This window comes from Chlorocebus sabaeus, chromosome 12, assembly GCF_047675955.1.
Source record: "Chlorocebus sabaeus isolate Y175 chromosome 12, mChlSab1.0.hap1, whole genome shotgun sequence".
Lineage (NCBI taxonomy): Eukaryota > Metazoa > Chordata > Mammalia > Primates > Cercopithecidae > Chlorocebus > Chlorocebus sabaeus.
In genome coordinates, this window is record NC_132915.1 from 14,061,403 (window position 1) to 14,078,711 (window position 17,309).

At 38.9% G+C, this 17,309-nt stretch overlaps 1 protein-coding gene across 2 annotated transcripts in view; it reads left to right on the plus strand.

Annotated features, from left to right (window-relative positions):
- Window positions 1–17,309, plus strand: part of UBQLN1 (ubiquilin 1) — a 48,885-nt gene that overhangs the window by 21,397 nt on the left and 10,179 nt on the right. For both annotated transcript variants that reach the window (XM_007969599.3, XM_007969598.3), the window contains exons 2-6: window positions 1,351–1,502; window positions 4,381–4,496; window positions 7,456–7,718; window positions 8,570–8,728; window positions 9,196–9,430. In XM_007969599.3, coding sequence (XP_007967790.1) covers window positions 1,351–1,502; window positions 4,381–4,496; window positions 7,456–7,718; window positions 8,570–8,728; window positions 9,196–9,430 — 925 coding nt within the window. The remainder of the gene's footprint in view (window positions 1–1,350; window positions 1,503–4,380; window positions 4,497–7,455; window positions 7,719–8,569; window positions 8,729–9,195; window positions 9,431–17,309) is intronic.

The following is a 17,309-nucleotide window of genomic DNA, read 5'->3' on the forward strand; positions in this document are numbered from 1 at the left end:
CTTGGCAGCAGTTTCCTCGTCTATTGAGATCCATTGCTGTGGGACAGTGAGATAGAGTGGTTTGAAGATGTGATTCTTTTCTGAATTTGGACTGATTTCCTGAGCCAGTCTTTTAATGTAGATTCCTGGGCCCACTCTGAAGCTTTCCTATTTGGGCAGTCTGGTAAAACCTAAGCATACTGGTGATTTTGGTAAAGATCTGAGAATAGTATAAGTAAGTTTTTCTTTATAGCATGACTCTCTTTTGTCTGATTTTATATGTCTGGTCCCTGGAAAGCCTTCTTCAGGTTTTATTGGCTACTTTGTAGTCTTTCTTTAGTTTTCACTTATGGAAAGCCTTGTCTGACTTCCCTTTATGCTTCCTGTGGACTTCATGGTTTTACTTGACTCTCGTTGGACTGTTCACCTTCAGGGAAAGAGTTGTGTCTTTTGTCTTTGATTTTCCATAGTACTGCTTATTAATAAATATTGAATAAAATAAGTGGGAAGGATGGTCAGTATAATACAGATTAAGTATACCTTATCCAAAAACTTTTTTTTTTTTTTTAAACAGACAAACTTGGGACCAGAAGTGTCTCAGATTTCAGAATTTTTTTTTTTTTTTGGAATATTTGCCTTACATACTTACTGGTTCAGCATTCCTAATGTGAAAATCCAAAGTTTGAAATGCTCCTGTGAGCATTTCCTTTGAGTGTCATGGATGCTCAAAAAGTTTTGAATGTTCGTGCATTTCAGATTTGGGGTATTTGCATTAGAGCTACTCCACCCCCAGGCCAAGAATATGAGATTGGCTGTGTATACTATATTCAACTAGAAAGAAAGGAACAGGACTGAAGATAGAAGTCTGAGGAATAGATTATTTTGGACGTAGTAAGAGCTAATTGTGGCTCGAACTAAATCTGGTCTCGTTGACATAAAAAGAATAAGGATATTGGGAAGCAATGCATTGTTAGGCCTTAGCAGAGGATTGAACATAGGATATGTGCACTGTAATAAGACCTTTGTGTTAGAGATGAAGTGATAATCATTTCTTACTAAGATCAAGATACTGACATAAGAAGGACGCATCTCTATATTGTTTGAATTGGGGAGTTTTTGTTTTGTTTTGTTTTCAGAGGCGGGATCTCGCTCTGTCACCCAGGCTGGAGTGCAGTGGTGTGATAATAGCTCACTGCAGCCTTGAACTCCTGGGCTCAAGCAGTCCTCCTGCCTCAGCTTCCTGGAACATTGGCATTATGGTGTTTGAACTGTAGTGTCTGTAGTAGAGGCCTCTATGAGGTACCTCTAGAAACTAGACTGTATGGTGCTGTGCAAACAACTGTAATACATACTTACTTTATTTTTATTTAGTTTAAGGAAGAAATCTCTAAACGTTTTAAATCGCATACTGACCAACTTGTGTTGATATTTGCTGGAAAAATTTTGAAAGATCAAGATACCTTGAGTCAGCATGGAATTCATGATGGACTTACTGTTCACCTTGTCATTAAAACACAAAACAGGTATGGTTTTGGAAGATGTACAGCTTTAAAATCGTGGATAAATGTTCATACTTCTAAAAGTAACTAGTGTTGGCTGTAAATTACTTTGCCTGTCATTGATATTTAAATAGTTAAAATTCTTTCCTTGCTGTCGATAATGATTTTTTTTAAAAAAAGTGATTCCATGTTAATGCTTACACGATTGTCAGATAACCATTTCGTATTTTACAAGGTTCATTGGTATTTAGTTATTATATCTAAATTATTTGCATTAGAACAAGCAAGTTTTTAGCTTTTCTCTCTTTTTTTGAAACAGAGTCTCACTTTGTCGCCCAGGCTGGAGTGCAGTGGCAAGATCTTGGCTCACTGCAAGCTCCGCCTCCTGGGTTCATGCCATTCTCCTGCCTCAGCCTCCTGAGTAGCTGGGACTACAGGTGCACACCGCCACGCCCGGCTAATTTTTTATATTTTTAGTAGAGATGGGGTTTCACCATGTTAGCCAGGATGGTCTCGATCTCCTGACCTTGTGATCCGCCCGCCTTGGCCTCTCAAAGTGCTGGGATTACAGGTGTGAGCCACCGCACCCAGCCCAGCTTTTCTTTTAGTAAGGAAATTTTTAGACAAAGATCGTGAATGACTTATCTCCTTAGCAAACCACAAATTGATAATCATATTTCATTAAGTCTAAGGAACTTTTTTTTTTTTTTTTTTTTTTTTTAAAGAGAGAAAGTCATGCCGTGTTGCCCTGGCTGGGTTCAAGTGATGCACCCATGTCAGCCTGGGACCGTAGGTGTGCCACAGTGTCCAGCTGGCACCACCAGTTTTAAAGAGATACCTTTGTGTATCACTACAAAATAATACTGCTAACTGACTTGATGTTTTCTTGTCACTTAAAAGGTTTATTTTATACTTAGTGAAAGAGCTCCTTTAGACTTACGTGGGTATGGAATTTTATCATATCACTCTTGCATGACATACAAAGACTTAGTTGTCAGTGTCCATATTTTTTCATACAGTATCAAACTCTGTTCTGTCAAGAGTGTTGGTGGTGTAGCATTTCTTAAAAGAGCTCTCCAGTATTTTCTCCAGGATTTTGTTCCAAGCCATTAACACTCATTCTGTAAGTTTTTATGCTGGTATTCACCAACAGCAAATACTTGCTTTACTCATTCAAAATATTCCTTCTATTTTGGTGCTATTCTGAATACATGGTAACTTCTCTCAGTGCCGATTAATGGTGTAATTTTTTTGAAGACACTTAATGTGGTAATTAAGCCTGTCACGTATGGTACAACAGTGTAGCCAGGCATTCAGTTGAAGTCATGTAGCCTACATGTGCAGAAATGTAGTTGATGCCTGGCTGTCAGCAATTGGAAGACAGATCCTGATTTCAGAGATGTTAAAATGGAAAAATGTGTGCTTAGCTAAAGTCAGGGAAAGAAGCAAGGAGTGAGATTCAAAACTCTTGTCTGGTATCATATGGAAAGGTTTTCTTTATTTCTTTACTCCTTTTTTTTTTTGGGACGAATTTTGCTCTTGTCGCCCAGGCTGGAGTGCAGTGGCACGATCTCGGCTCACTGCAACGTCTGCCTCCAGGCTCAAGTGATTCTCCTGCCTCAGCCTCCCAAGTAGCTGGAATTACAGGCATGCGCCACCATGCCCAGCTAATTTTGTATTTTTAATAGAGATGGGGTTTCCCTATGTTGGCCAGGCTGGTCACGGACGCCTGACCTCAGGTCAGGCCTCCCAAAGTGCTGGCTTTACAGGCGTGAGCCACCTTGCCTGGCTTATTTCCTTTTAGAGATAATACTAAATAATAATAATCTGAGCACTTTGGGAGGGTGAGGCAGGGCCATCACCTGAGGTCAAGAGTTCCAGAGCAACCTAGTCAATATGGTGAAACCCCATGTCTACTAAAAATACAAAAAATAGCCCGGCACAGTGACGTGCACCTGTGGTCCCAGCTACTCAGGAGGCTGAGGCAGGAGAATCGCTTGAACCTGGGAGGGGGAGGTTACAGTGAGCCGAAATCATGCTACTGCACCTCCAGCCTGGGTGACAAAGCAAGACTCTGTCTTTAAAAAAAAAAAAAAAAAAAGTAGTAATTATTAATCATATTGATTGACTTTCTTTTGGTGAAGTCTCTCACTTTTTATTGTTTTCAAGAATTTCAGGGGCCTTAGTAAAACTGGCTCATAACTCTCAAAAATTAGAAGGGGATAGATAAAAAAGTTGTGGGTTTTTTGGTTTGTTTGTTTGTTTTTAAAGAGTCTCGCTCTGTCGCCCATGTTGGAGTGCAGTGGTACAATCTTGGCTCACTACAACCTCCACCTCCTAGGTTCAAGCAATCCTCCTTCCTCAGCCTCCTGAGTAGCTGGGATTACAGGCATGCACCTCCACTCCTGGCTAATTTTTGTATTTTTAGTAGATACAGGGTTTTACCATGTTGGCCAGGCTGGTCTTGAACTCCTGACCTCAGGTGTTCACCTGCCTCGGCCTCCCAAAGTGCTGGGATTACAGGCGTGAACCACCACACCCAGCCAAGATAAAGAAGTTTTTTATATAGTCAAACTTTGTGGGTGTAACTGGTCACTGACTTCCCTCTTATGAAATAACCTATCTCCCTCTCTTACATGAGCAATATGATTAAAACTAATGAAATATTTATGTACGTTATACTTAGAGAGGAGGGGCAATTGCAGCATATTTTTTATTTTGTAGGATTTTATTTTATTTTGTACTTTTTGTTCCTAACGCTTAGTTTTCTCAGGCTTTTTATTAAATGATAATTTGATTTCATCTGAAAGTTTACTCTTTATTTCTAGTTGTCAGGATTTCAGTGGTTCTTTCAAAAATAATCACCTCTACTGCTTACTCTGTGATTAATTATTTTCCCTAGGCCTCAGGATCATTCAGCTCAGCAAACAAATACCGCTGGAAGCAATGTTACCACATCATCAACTCCTAATAGTAACTCCACATCTGGTTCTGCTACTAGCAACCCTTTTGGTTTAGGTAAGTGTCTTTAGTCATCCCCATAGGGATGGGAAAAAATACTCCTTTCCATTCCCTGGGTAGCTTCAGATAAAATGAGAAAAGAAAACGTTATGTCACTTTAACAACAAAAATTTAAAAAAAAACTTATATATTCCTATAATTGTAGATATTAAGGAAATAGGTAGGGATATGGATATTTTTACATATCAGTTGGTGCCTTTCTTTTTAATAATGAAAGAGATGTAGTGTGTGTGTACTTGATCTGACTACCACATAATTTAGTATGAGTAAGATTAGCTGGTTATTTATTTATTTTTTTTTTTGAGACGGAATCTCGCTCTGTTAGCTGGTTATTAATCATAAGCCAGCGTCCCTGAATCGTAATTTTTTTATTAGTAAAAGGAAAGAATCAGACTGCATTAGTTATTTTGTAACTGTCCTGAACACATGGAAAGGGGTCTGGGAAGCCAGCCTAGCTTAAAACTGCTTTTGCTTTTGTTATATTAGTTTTGTTTTATTTTTTAAGAGTGGCAGGATCTTGCTCAATCACTGAGGCTAGAGTGCAGTGGTGCCATCATAGCTCACTGCAGCTTCAGATTCCTAGCTTATGGCGTCCTGCCTTGGCGTCCCAAAATGCTGGGGTTACAGATGTGAGCCACTGTGCCTGGCCTGTATTAGATTTATATATTGAGGCTCTGTGGAAGATTTTTTTTTTTTTTTTGAGACAGAGTCTTGCTCTGTTGCCCAGGCTGGAGTGCAGTGGCGTGATCTGGGCTCACTACAACCTCCGCCTCCCGGGTTCAAGCGATTCTCCTGCCTCAGCCTCCTGAGTAGCTGGGATTACAGGAGTGTGCCACCACGCCTGGCTAATTTGTTTGTATTTTTAGTAGAGATAGGGTTTCACTGTGTTAGCCCAGATGGTGTAGATCTCGTGACCTTGTGATCCCCCGAAGTGCTGTTATCCATTATCCTTTGATAATAGATAGCCAAACTCAGTGGCTTATTACAACAAAGCTTCATTTCTTGCTACATTTTTCTGCATGCTACTTGCTTTTTACCAGTTTGTAAGCTGCCCGTCCATATAGTCCCTCAGAGACTCAAGGTAATGAAAGTCATTTTTCATTCTGCTGTATTATAGCTCTACCGTTTGGAACATGGCAGAAGAGACAGCTAAAGGGTTTTAAGTTGAACCTGCTATACTTTGACCAGAAGTGGCACATACCATTTCTTGTACTCCTTTGGCATTTCACATAGGCCTGTCCAAGTGCAAAAGAAATAATAAGGCTGCAAAATGAAATGTTTGGTGAGCACTGCAATCTGCTACTGTAGTTAGTCATACTGAAGTTTTTGTGGTTTCAAGAATGCATTAATACATTTATCTCTGTGCTTTTTGTATATGGTGTTCATTGTGCCTAGTATTCAGTCCCCCTCCTAACCTTCTTTACGTTTCCTTGCCAAAGTATTTATGCTCCAGACTCATTAAGTGTCATCTCTTCTTCTGAAAGTAGCCATTCCACTTAGGTTATATTACCATAATATCCTGTGAATATTCTTTACTGAAGTACTTAACATCTGTGTAGACATTTATTTTCTTGTCTGTCTTTTCCACTAGATTGAGTTCTGAGAATGTCTTTCTCTTTGCCTTATTCTCAATACATGTGTAGCACAGTCTCTGGCATATATAAAAAGTGCTCAGTAAGTGAGGAATGAATGCATTTGGTTGGTTATGTAATTTTACAAAGTAAACACTTTGGGATTACCAAAGTGAGCACTTGGTCATCCTGTTGCTCTGTTAGGTTTCTCCTTGGTTTAAGTCCTCCAAAGAGAAATCTATTTCCAGGTGTTCCCTGGCTTTCTGTATCCTTGATTGGCAGTATCAGCCCTCTTGTACCCAGAGTTTATAGGTGAATTCTGCTTCCTGTTAATAGAACTTAAACTAGTCTTTTGGAAAGATTATTAGAAGTATAGTCTGATGTGTGTATTTATTATTTCTTCCTTTAGCTGGCATATTCTGGAGTGTTTTTTTCTGACACCAGCCAGTTGTCCAACACCAGCTCTGTGTCCAAGATTCAGTTTCTTTTCTGATACTGCCTACCTACAGTTAGTATCCGATCTCACAGGTTAGCAGACTTAGTCCTGCAAGACTGCCCCTACTTCAGATACTAGTCACAAGTTCTAGGCCACCTGTACTTCTGACTGACCAGTTCTAAATTGGGGGTTCCCCTGACCCTCCTCAGGTTCAATAATTGCTAGAATGGCACCTGGAACTCAAGAAAACACTTATACGTTTACCTGTTTATTATAAAAGATACAACTCAGAAACAGACAAATCTTGAAAGAGAATTATAAGGGCACAAGGTATGTGGGGCATGGAAGTTCAGCTCAAAGGTTCCAGGTCCCCTCAGCGCACAACTCTCCTAACACTCAGATATGCTTTTCACGTTGAGTTTTCTTAATCTTACTGTTCAAGAATTTGCATAGAGCTCTATCTCCAGCTCCCTTCCCTCACTTTCTTGGTGGGTGGGGCTGAAAGCTTCAGCCCTTTAATCACTTTATCTTTCTGGTGCCCAGCTCCTTTCTGAGGCTATCCAGGGGCCTAAGTCACTTCATTAGCATAATTATCAAAAAGGGCTTGTAATGAATAATAAAAGATACTCCTGTCACTCAGAAAATTCCAAAGGTTTTAGTAATTCAGGATCAAGGAGAAAGACCAAATATATTTATGTATTATACTACACACATGAAAATATATTTTGTTGATTTTATTACTTAAATTTAATAACCAAAGTGTAAATTTTTGGCTAATTTCAATGATAGGAATTAAATATTAGTAATAGGTATTCGATTTGTTTTTAAATGATTTCTTGTGATAGACTGTTGGGTCAACTAATACTTTTTTGCATCTTCATAGTTTATGTCATGTTAATGATAAATTTTCTGACTTTGGTTTGTATGTTTTTGCCCTTTGTCTTCTTAGGTGGCCTTGGGGGACTTGCAGGTCTGAGTAGCTTGGGTTTGAATACTACCAACTTCTCTGAACTACAGAGTCAGATGCAGCGACAACTTTTGTCTAACCCTGAAATGATGGTCCAGATCATGGAAAATCCCTTTGTTCAGAGCATGCTCTCAAATCCTGACCTGATGAGACAATTAATTATGGCCAATCCACAAATGCAGCAGTTGATACAGAGAAATCCAGAAATTAGTCATATGTTGAATAATCCAGATATAATGAGACAAGTATGTGGAAAGTTCTTTCAATTTGTTTAGCTAAAAAATGATGTATTATTTAATTTTCTATGATTAATGAGATTGTCCTATATGTATGGTTAAGCTAAAGAGAGAAATCCTTATCTTTGTTTAAGAAAACTCAACAAAGCCCTAATTTGGCTATTTGAACTCTGAATTTTCTGTTAAATTGAGGGATCTTTGTAAATAGTTTATTTTAAAGGCTTCAGAATCAAAAAGTCCAATGTTGGAGATGGGAAATTCACTCATAACAAAGTGCTTCCTTCTTTATGTTATTTGAATGCTAAGTTCCTTTTTTGAGGTGAAATATACCAGGGATTATTTAAAATAATCTTCTGCCTTGTATATTGAATACAAAATTGCAACAACTCTAAAGCTTTAATTGGTTTTTATTTGTGATTCTAGAATCAGACAACACCTCATTTTATAAAATAGAGTGTTCCCATGAGCTGAGCAGAAGAGGTTGGCTTTATAGGCGTAAAAGGGCTGAAGAAAGCAAAAACGAACAAAAAGCAGATGGGTCATTTCAAAGTACTTTCCTAATAGGGTTAAAATGGAGGGAACTCTTTCTTGTTACAGTGACTCACGTTGACTGCAGCTTACTATGGTTTTGAGGGGGAAACTGGCCCTTTTCATAGTTGACTTGATTACATGGCACTTGGCACAAGTGGCTTCATTTTGGTTTGGTCTGGTCTGCTGGGGCATAGTGCAGGAGGCTGGTCCAAAACAGTGGCCTCCCATCGACTTTGTTTAATGGCAGTTAATAAAGTAATTCATGTAATTCATGTGTATTTCCATGCCTTTTTTTTCTTTTTTAATTTTTTCGGAAATCTTTTTCTTAGACGTTGGAACTTGCCAGGAATCCAGCAATGATGCAGGAAATGATGAGGAACCAGGACCGAGCCTTGAGCAACCTAGAAAGCATCCCAGGGGGATATAATGCTTTAAGGCGCATGTACACAGATATTCAGGAACCAATGCTGAGTGCTGCACAAGAGCAGGTGATCCACTGGCTCCAAGGTTCAGGCCAAGGAGTAGCTTCTGTTTTAACACAAATACGTGTATGACTGAGGGTAGCTTTTATATGAGGAATGTGGTTTTCAGTAAAAAGTTTAGTGGCCGGGCACGGTGCCTCATGCCTGTAATCCCAGCACTTTGGGAGGCTGAGGCGTGCAGATCCCAAGGTCAGGAGCTCGAGACCATCCTGGCTAACATGGTGAAACCCCATCTCTACTAAAAATACAAAAAATTAGCCGGGCGTGGTGGTGGGCACCTGTAGTCCCAGCTACTTGGGAGGCTGAGGCAGGAGAATGGCGTGAACCTGGGAGGCGGAGCTTGCAGTGAGCCGAGATCGCACCACTGCACTCCAGTCTGGGTGACAGAGCAAGACTCCATCTCAAAAAAAAAAGTTTCTTGTCTTATTTAAAACAAAAGCTTATTATTTGTGATTTTTGTGTCTTTATTACAGTTTGGTGGTAATCCATTTGCTTCCTTGGTGAGCAATACATCCTCTGGTGAAGGTAGTCAACCTTCCCGTACAGAAAATAGAGATCCACTACCCAATCCATGGGCTCCACAGACTTCCCAGAGTTCATCAGCTTCCAGCGGCACTGCCAGCACTGTGGGTGGCACTACTGGTAGTGCTGCCAGTGGCACTGCTGGGCAGAGTACTACTGCGCCAAATTTGGTGCCTGGAGTAGGAGGTATGCTTATAACAACTCAGGCTTTTTTCTTTGTTGTCCTCACTTACATAATTAAAACATTGTTTATACTCTTATTCTTTGTGCTTTTGTGTGTGTGTGTATGGTGAGTATCTTTTATAAACTATCTTTTTCATGTTGTTTTTTTTTTTTTTGATATAGAGCCTCACTCTTATTGCCCAGGCTGGAGTGCAGTGGCACAGTCTTGGCTCACTGCAGCCTCCACCTCCTGGGTTCAAGCGATTCTTCTGCCTCAGCCTCCTGAGTAGCTGGGATTATAGGCGCCCACCACCACGCCTGGCCAATTTTGTATTTTTAGTAGAGACGGAGTTTCTCCATGTTGGTCAGGCTGGTCTTCAACTCCTGACCTCAGGTGATCCACCTGCGTCGGCCTCCCAAATTGGTGGGATTATAGGCATGAGCCACTGCACCTGGTCACATTTTTTTTTTTTTTAATGGAAGCTTTAAATGTAGAGAGAACACTTAGTTATTTGTGTGGTTGTTACTAGAGCACGTGTTTGCTGTCTTTAGCCTGGTTTTGTATTTTTAGATCAGTAGATTGTCAAGCATGCGTCGTGAGGTCAAGGCTATACTGGCTGCATCAGAGTACCTGCCAGATTTATTAAAAATCAGATTCCCAGATCTTACCCTCAGACTTTGTGGGGCTGAATTTTTCATAGTGGGGTTAAGATGTGTGTTTGTGTAAAGCAGATTCTCATGTGTGAACAGGTTAGAAATTTACTTTTGTCCACTTTTCTGTAGACTGGACTCAGTAAGTAGATATCTTCCTTTCAGCTGTTCAGATACTACATGCTGATGTTTTGTCCATGAATTAGGTCCAAGATCATTAGCCATAGTGACAGTTTTGGTCCTAATGCTTGGCATATAAGTAGGAAGAAATGAGGCATGGGAACACGTCCCTAAGATGAGACAGACTGGGTATGTTTTAAAAGTTGCCTGTACTTTGGCAGAGAAAGTGGAAAGATGAGGTGCTGAATGAAGAATTTTTAAAATTCATTCCTGAAAGAAGAATCAGAATGAGAAGAGTAATTAATGATCACAGTTGATATATATTCTTTTATAGAATACAGTGGATATCTTGAGATTTATGTATATAATATAGTTTTTGTAAAATCTGAATACCATTTTAAAATCAATAAAAAATAATCTGTTCTATATTCTACTTAATCCTTGCTTGATACTAACAATTTTTTGAGAGGGTTGCATTGTTCTTACTTTAAAGGATATAGAGCAGGCAAAGATTTAATCATATTTCCTGACTGGTTAGGCTATTGTTTTCTTTCCCTTTACCATGGTTGTCTACAGTAATAACTTTTGTCTAAAAAACCAAAAACCAAAAATCAGTTTTGCAACCTTTTACTCAGATATTTAATGGTTTGATACTTTTAACATTTCATGTTAATATTTCCATCAAAGGAAAACAAGAAATAGCAAGAATGAACTTTCTGTGCTGTGGCCTATCAGATTGTCAGCATATTTGTACAGTATTATCATTCTTACTCAACTGTGACATTTGATGCATACATATATGCACACACATACATCTAAAGATGAAATTCTTGACTCTTCTTTGGTCCTGTAAGCACTTACTCTAGAATGTAAGGAAGTGTTAGAGCAGGAGTTGACAGATTTTTCATGTGAAGGGTCAGATAATACTTTAGGTATTGCTGGCCAAGAGGCAAATGGAGAATATTGCATCAGGAGACAAATTTCCACAAATTTTTTAATTGACAAAATAAAAAATTTGGTAATATTTAGTTACAATATTTTCCTTATATCTGCTGATAAGAATGGGACTTCTTTGGGGGAATAACATTTTGCTTAATTGAGGTTCAGTGTTCTGTTTACCAAAATTGCAAAGTTCATCTGTTAATAGTGATATGTAATGAGACTTGACTGACTTTATTCAAAATACACACTCATTCCAAAAGCATTTGATTTTAATAGCATATTTATCAGTTTGGAAGGCATTTATAGAATTCCATTAGATAATGTTGTTTTTAACATGCCATTACATTCAGATTAATCACTTCAAAGTGAAGGTTAGATAGTAGCTCCTCAATTGCACAGTTAAGTGAATTTTGAAATGTGAATTGCCTTTGCATTTGCATTGAGGTCTGAAAAATGTTGCTGGTAGTATGAGTTCAAAAGTAAATATTCAAATTTGTGGGAATGGAGATCTCGTTTCTCGTGATTTTTTTTTTTTTTTTTGACAACATAGGAAGTCTGTAAAGCACCTTGACATTAGTTGTGATTCAAACAATTTTAGTTGTCAAAATGACTTTAGTATGATCACACATGAATGCTGCTTTGCTTTGTAGTTGTAGGTTGAATTCATGGAGAAACATTACGAAGTCTCTAAGAAAAACGAATTCATATAGTAATTCAATGTTTGGTTGTTGGTAGGTTGACAGGGTGGTGGTTCTCATTTACCAAAATTTTAGTCTTTGGCGTGAGCTGATAGAATAATGCAATGAAACTTTACCTCTGCTGAGTCACCATCGACCTTTTATGTGGTTACAATGTTGAGCTATTGTCAGATATATATAATGTCAGATACATACATATTGTCTTTATATATATCTATATTGACAATATATATATAGTCAGATATATATAATGTCAGAATATTGAGCTACTGTTAATAAAAGTAATGAAGTCGACTATGGTTAAGTTCACAGGAGTGAACAATGCTCCTCATTGATACTCCTGGTTCAGTAGTGTATGATCTCCTGGTTCAAGATAGATCAAAATATGTTCCAGAGTAGCTCCTGATGAATAAGACAGTGAATAACTATAGTCTTTAAGGTTAAATACCTTACATTTTTATATGCTTTGAAAATATGTCCAACTAAGTCTTTTTAATTCTGCACGTAGCAGATTCTACTTCAAGTTGTATAAAATTCGTATTTCTCAACTTTTTAAAAAATAGTCTTACCCTGGTTGTTCCATTCAGATTATTTATAGAAGATAATTTTTTGGTCACTTCAAACTTGCCATTGATTCTTCATAAAATTGAGCAGTATCAGTAACATCTGTCAGCTCATCAGGAACTTAGAAATAGCACTCAGAATCATTTGCATTGTTTTAAAATTGAATATTGATATCCTTAACTCTGAGAAAAACTGTTCTTCCTGAGAGCCGAGTAGACTTCAGTGAGTTTATTTTCTCTGGACACATTTGGTTACTGCAATCAAGATTTAATTAACTATTAGTCATCACTAGTACTTGGCTTTCTTTGGCTAACAAGTTACTTGGAAACTTTACTTTGGTTGCAGTCTTATTTTCATTTTTGTGAAAAAGTGGCTATGATGAAGTATTTTGTTTTAAAGTTTATATTTTTTCTGACCATTGCTTTTCTGTGAGTGGGGAGTATTGTGATGAGTAGTTGTGCTGGAAGTGTTTATATATGTTGTATTCTTTCAGTGTCATTGCATAAGAAACACAAGTTTTGCCATCTCGTTTAATAAAATATATTCCACTGTGCCTTAGAAACCTGACATTTGTAACTCCCCTTCTTCCTTTTTTCTTGTTCTGGCATGATTGGTATATACTGGTTATTATTTTTTTTAATGCTGCAGTGATTTTGTGCTGCGTGAGTATAATTGATTCACTGTGTTTTGTAGTAGTATACTGAACAACAGTATGAAGGAGGCCAGGTGTGGCATGGTGGCTCACACTTGTTATCCCAGCACTTTGGGAGCCTAAGGTGGGTGGATTGCTTGAACCCAGAAGTTTGAGACCAGCCTAGCCAACATGGTGAAACCTCATCTGTACAAAGAAGACAAAAAGTAGCCGGGCATGTTGTGCAGCTGTAGTATGGCTATTTGGGAGGCTGAGGTGGGAGGATTACCTGCACTTAGGGAGGTTGAGGCTGCAGTGAACTGTGATGGCGTCACTGCACTCCAGCCTGGGAGATGAAGTGAGACCCTGTCTCAAAACAAAACAAATAACAGTATGAAGGAGTGACAGTACCATAGACAGTTTCTGTTGCAAGTCCTCACTGCTTTTGTAAAAGCGCAAAACACCCATAGACAATAAGTGAGAATGACTGTTCCAGTAAAATGGTATTCATGGACACTGAAATTTGAATTTCAGATAGTTTTCACACTTCACAAAATGTTTATCTTGGATTTGTTTTTCCCTTAACCATTTAAAAATAAAAACATAAAGCGATTTTTTTTTAAAGACCGAGTCTTGACCTGTCACCCAGGCTGGAGTGCAGTAGCATGATCTCGGCTCACTGCAACTTCCACCTCCCAAGTTCTAGCGATTCTCGTGCCTCAGCCTCCAGAGTAGCTGGGATTACAGGCACCCACCACACCTGGCTAATTTTTTTGTATTTTTTTCTTAGTAGAGACAGTGTTTCACCATGTTGGCCAGGCTGGTCTCAAACTCACGTCCTTAGGTGATGTGTCTGCCTCGGCCTCCCAAAGTGCTGGGATTACAGATGTGAGCTGCTCTGCTCAGCCAAAAATTGTTTTGGTTTGTTTTGTTTGAGACAGAGTCTGTCGCCCAGGCTGGAGTGCGTTGGTATGATCTTGACTCACTGCAGCCTTCTTCTCCTGGGTTCAAACGATTCTCCCTTCTCAGCCTCCCCAGTAGCTGGAATTACAGGTGTGTACCACCACACCTAGCTAATTTTTGTATCTTTAGTAGAGACGGAGTTTCGCCATGTTGGCCAGGCTGGTCTTGAACTCCTGACCTCAAATGATCCACCAGCCTCAGCCTCCCAAAGTGATGGAATTACAGGTATGAACCACCACGCCTGGCTTTAAAACGTAAAAGCAATTTTTAACTCATTGGCTGAGCAGAAACATGTTATAGGCCAGATTTGTCCTGCAGGCTGTAGTTTGCCAGCCTGTCTTAGAATACAGACACACCTCATTTTGTTGTGCTTCACAGATAGTGTGATTTTCACAGTTTGAAGGTTTGCAGTGAGCCTGCATTGAGCAAGTCTGTTGGTACCATTTTTCCAACAGCATGTGCCCACTTCATGTCTCTGTGTCACATTTTGATAATTCTCACAGTATTTCAGGCTTTTTCATTATTCTGTTACGGTGATTCTGTAATCAGTGATCTTTGATGTTACTTTAGTAATTGTTTTGGGGTACCAGGAACCACCTTGTACCTGGCGAACTTAATCAGTAAATGTGTGTGTTCTGACTGTTCAGCTGACTGGCTGTTCCACTTCTCTCTTTGTCTCCTTGGGTCTCCCTATTCTCTGAGACACAACATTGAAATTGGGTCAGTTAATAACTCTACAGTGGCCTCTAAGTATTCAAGTAGAAAAAAAGAGTCCTGCATCTCTTACTTTAAATCAAAAGCTAGAAATAATCTTAAGTTTAATGAGGGAGGCATATCAGAAGCTAAGATAGGCCAAAAGCTAGGCCTCTTGCACCAAACCGCCAAGTTGTGAATGCGAAGGAAAAGTTCTTGAAGAAAATTATAAGTGCTACTCCAGTGAAGACATCAATGACAAAAAAGTGAAACAACTTTATTGCTGATGTGGAGAAAATTGTAGTGATCTGGATAGACAATCAAACCAGCCACACCATTCCCTCAAGCCAAAGTCTAATCTAGAGCAAGGCCTTAACTCTCTTTAATTCTATGAAGTCTGAGAGGTAAGGAATCTGCAGAAGAAAAGTTGGAAACTAGCTGAAGTTGACTAGCTTAGGTTTAAGGAAAGAAGCCATCTCCATAACCTGAAAGTACAAGGTGAGGCAGCGGGTGCTGTTGTAGAAGCTGCAGCAAGTTATCCCGAAGATCTAGCTAAGATCATCGAGGTACGTGGCTACATGAAACAACCAGTTTTTAATGTAGGTGAAAATCAGCCTTCTATTGGAAGAAGATATCTAGAATTTTCATTTCTATAGAGAAGTCAATTCTTAGCTTCAGTGCTTCAAAGGGAAGGCTGACTCTGTTAGGGGCTAATGTGTCTGGTGACTAAGGTGAAGCTAGTGCTCATTTATTATTCCAATAATCCTAGGGCCTTAAAAATTATGCTAGATCTATTCTACCTGTGCTCTATAAATAGGAAAAAAAAAAAAAGCCTGGATGATAGCACATCTGTTTACAGCATGGTTTACTTAATATTTTAAGTCTACTGGTGAGACATTGCTAAGGAAAAGATTCCTTTCAAAATATTACTGCTCATTGATAGTGCATGTAGTCACGCAAGAGCTTTGATGGAGATGTACAAGGAGATTAATGTTGTTTTTAATGCCTGCTAACTAACACAGCATTCATTCTGCATACAGCCCATGGATCAAGGAACAATTTCAAGTCTTATTTAAGAAATATGTTTCATAAGACTATAGCTGCCTTAGATAATGAGTCCTCTAATGGATTTGGGCAAAGTAAATTGAAAACCTTCTGGAAAGGATTCACCATTCTCAGTGTCATTAAGAACATTCCTAATTCGTGGAGAGGATGTCAAAATATCAACATGAATAGGAGTTTGGAAGAAGTTTATCCCTCATGGATGCCTTTAAGGAGTTCAAGACTTCAGTGGAGGAGGGGACTGTAGAAGTAGTGGAAATAGCAAGAGAACTAGAATGTAAAGTGGAGCGTGCCAGATGTGTTGATTTATACCTGTAATCCCGGCACTTTGGAAGGTTTGGGCAGGAGGATCCCTTGAACCTAGGAATTGGAGGCAGCAGTGAGCTGAGTTCGTGCCACTCCCCTCACTCCAGCCTGAGTGACAAAAGCGAGACTCCATCTCAGTTCAAAATGAAAAGAAGAGGTAGAGCCTGAACACTGACTGCGTTGCTACAATGTCATGAAAAAACTTGAACAGATGAGTTGCGTTTTGTAGATGAGCAAAGAGCGGTTTCTTGAGATAGAGTCTACTCTAAGTGAAGATGCTGTGAACATTGTTGAAATGACAACAAAAAATTCAGAATGTTTTTATAAACTTAGTTGATAAAGCAGTGACAGGGTTTGAGAGGATTGGCTCCAATTTTGAAAGTTCTGTGGTAAATGCTATCAAACAGCATAGAATGCAACAAAGTTTTCCTGATGTGGCAAACTTCATTGTTGTCTTATTTTAAGAAGTTACCACAGCCACCTCAACCTTTAGTGACCACCAGCTGACTCACTGTTAGCAACTTTTGGCAATAAAGTATTTTTAAATTTGTGTGCAGAGTGTTTTTTAGACTGAAGGCTGTGGCATACTTAATAGACTACAGTGTCATGCAAACAACTTGTGTGTGGGCTGGGAAACCAAAAAATGTGTGTGACTTGCTTTATTGCACAGCAGTCTGGAACCAAACCCACAGTATCTCCAAGGTTGGACTCTAGGATGTGAAATAACCTACGTTAAAATTTACAACATGAGAAAATAGGAAAAACAAGAACTATTAAAAACAGTAGAATTATAATAAACTAGAAAGATACGCAAGAGGAGTTAGATGTCTTAAGCCTGATATAACTACACTGGATGGAATAGCAGACGAGAGATGAAAAACCTGATGAGTTGACTTGGCATAGTAAGTTTGAGAATATATTTGAGTTTGAGTGTATCTAGTTGGCAGTTGAAAATCTAGGTGTAAGTCAAGCAAATTAACTTAGTTTTCAAAGAAAATTTGCCTGAATATGCAGTTGTCATCAGATATGGAATTCACATAAATTCAGCTGTTGCCATTGGCAATTAAAGGAAAAACAATAATCATAACAAGTGCTTTATACATTAATTTCTTACAACCACCCTATGAAGTAGATACCGCTTTCTCCATTTTACACATGGGGAATGCTAAACATGAGGACACTAAATAACTTGCCCAAGATCACATGGGTTAGGTTAGATTTGAACCCAGGTAGTCAGGCTCCTGATACTGCTGGGAGTCACTGTTACCTGTGG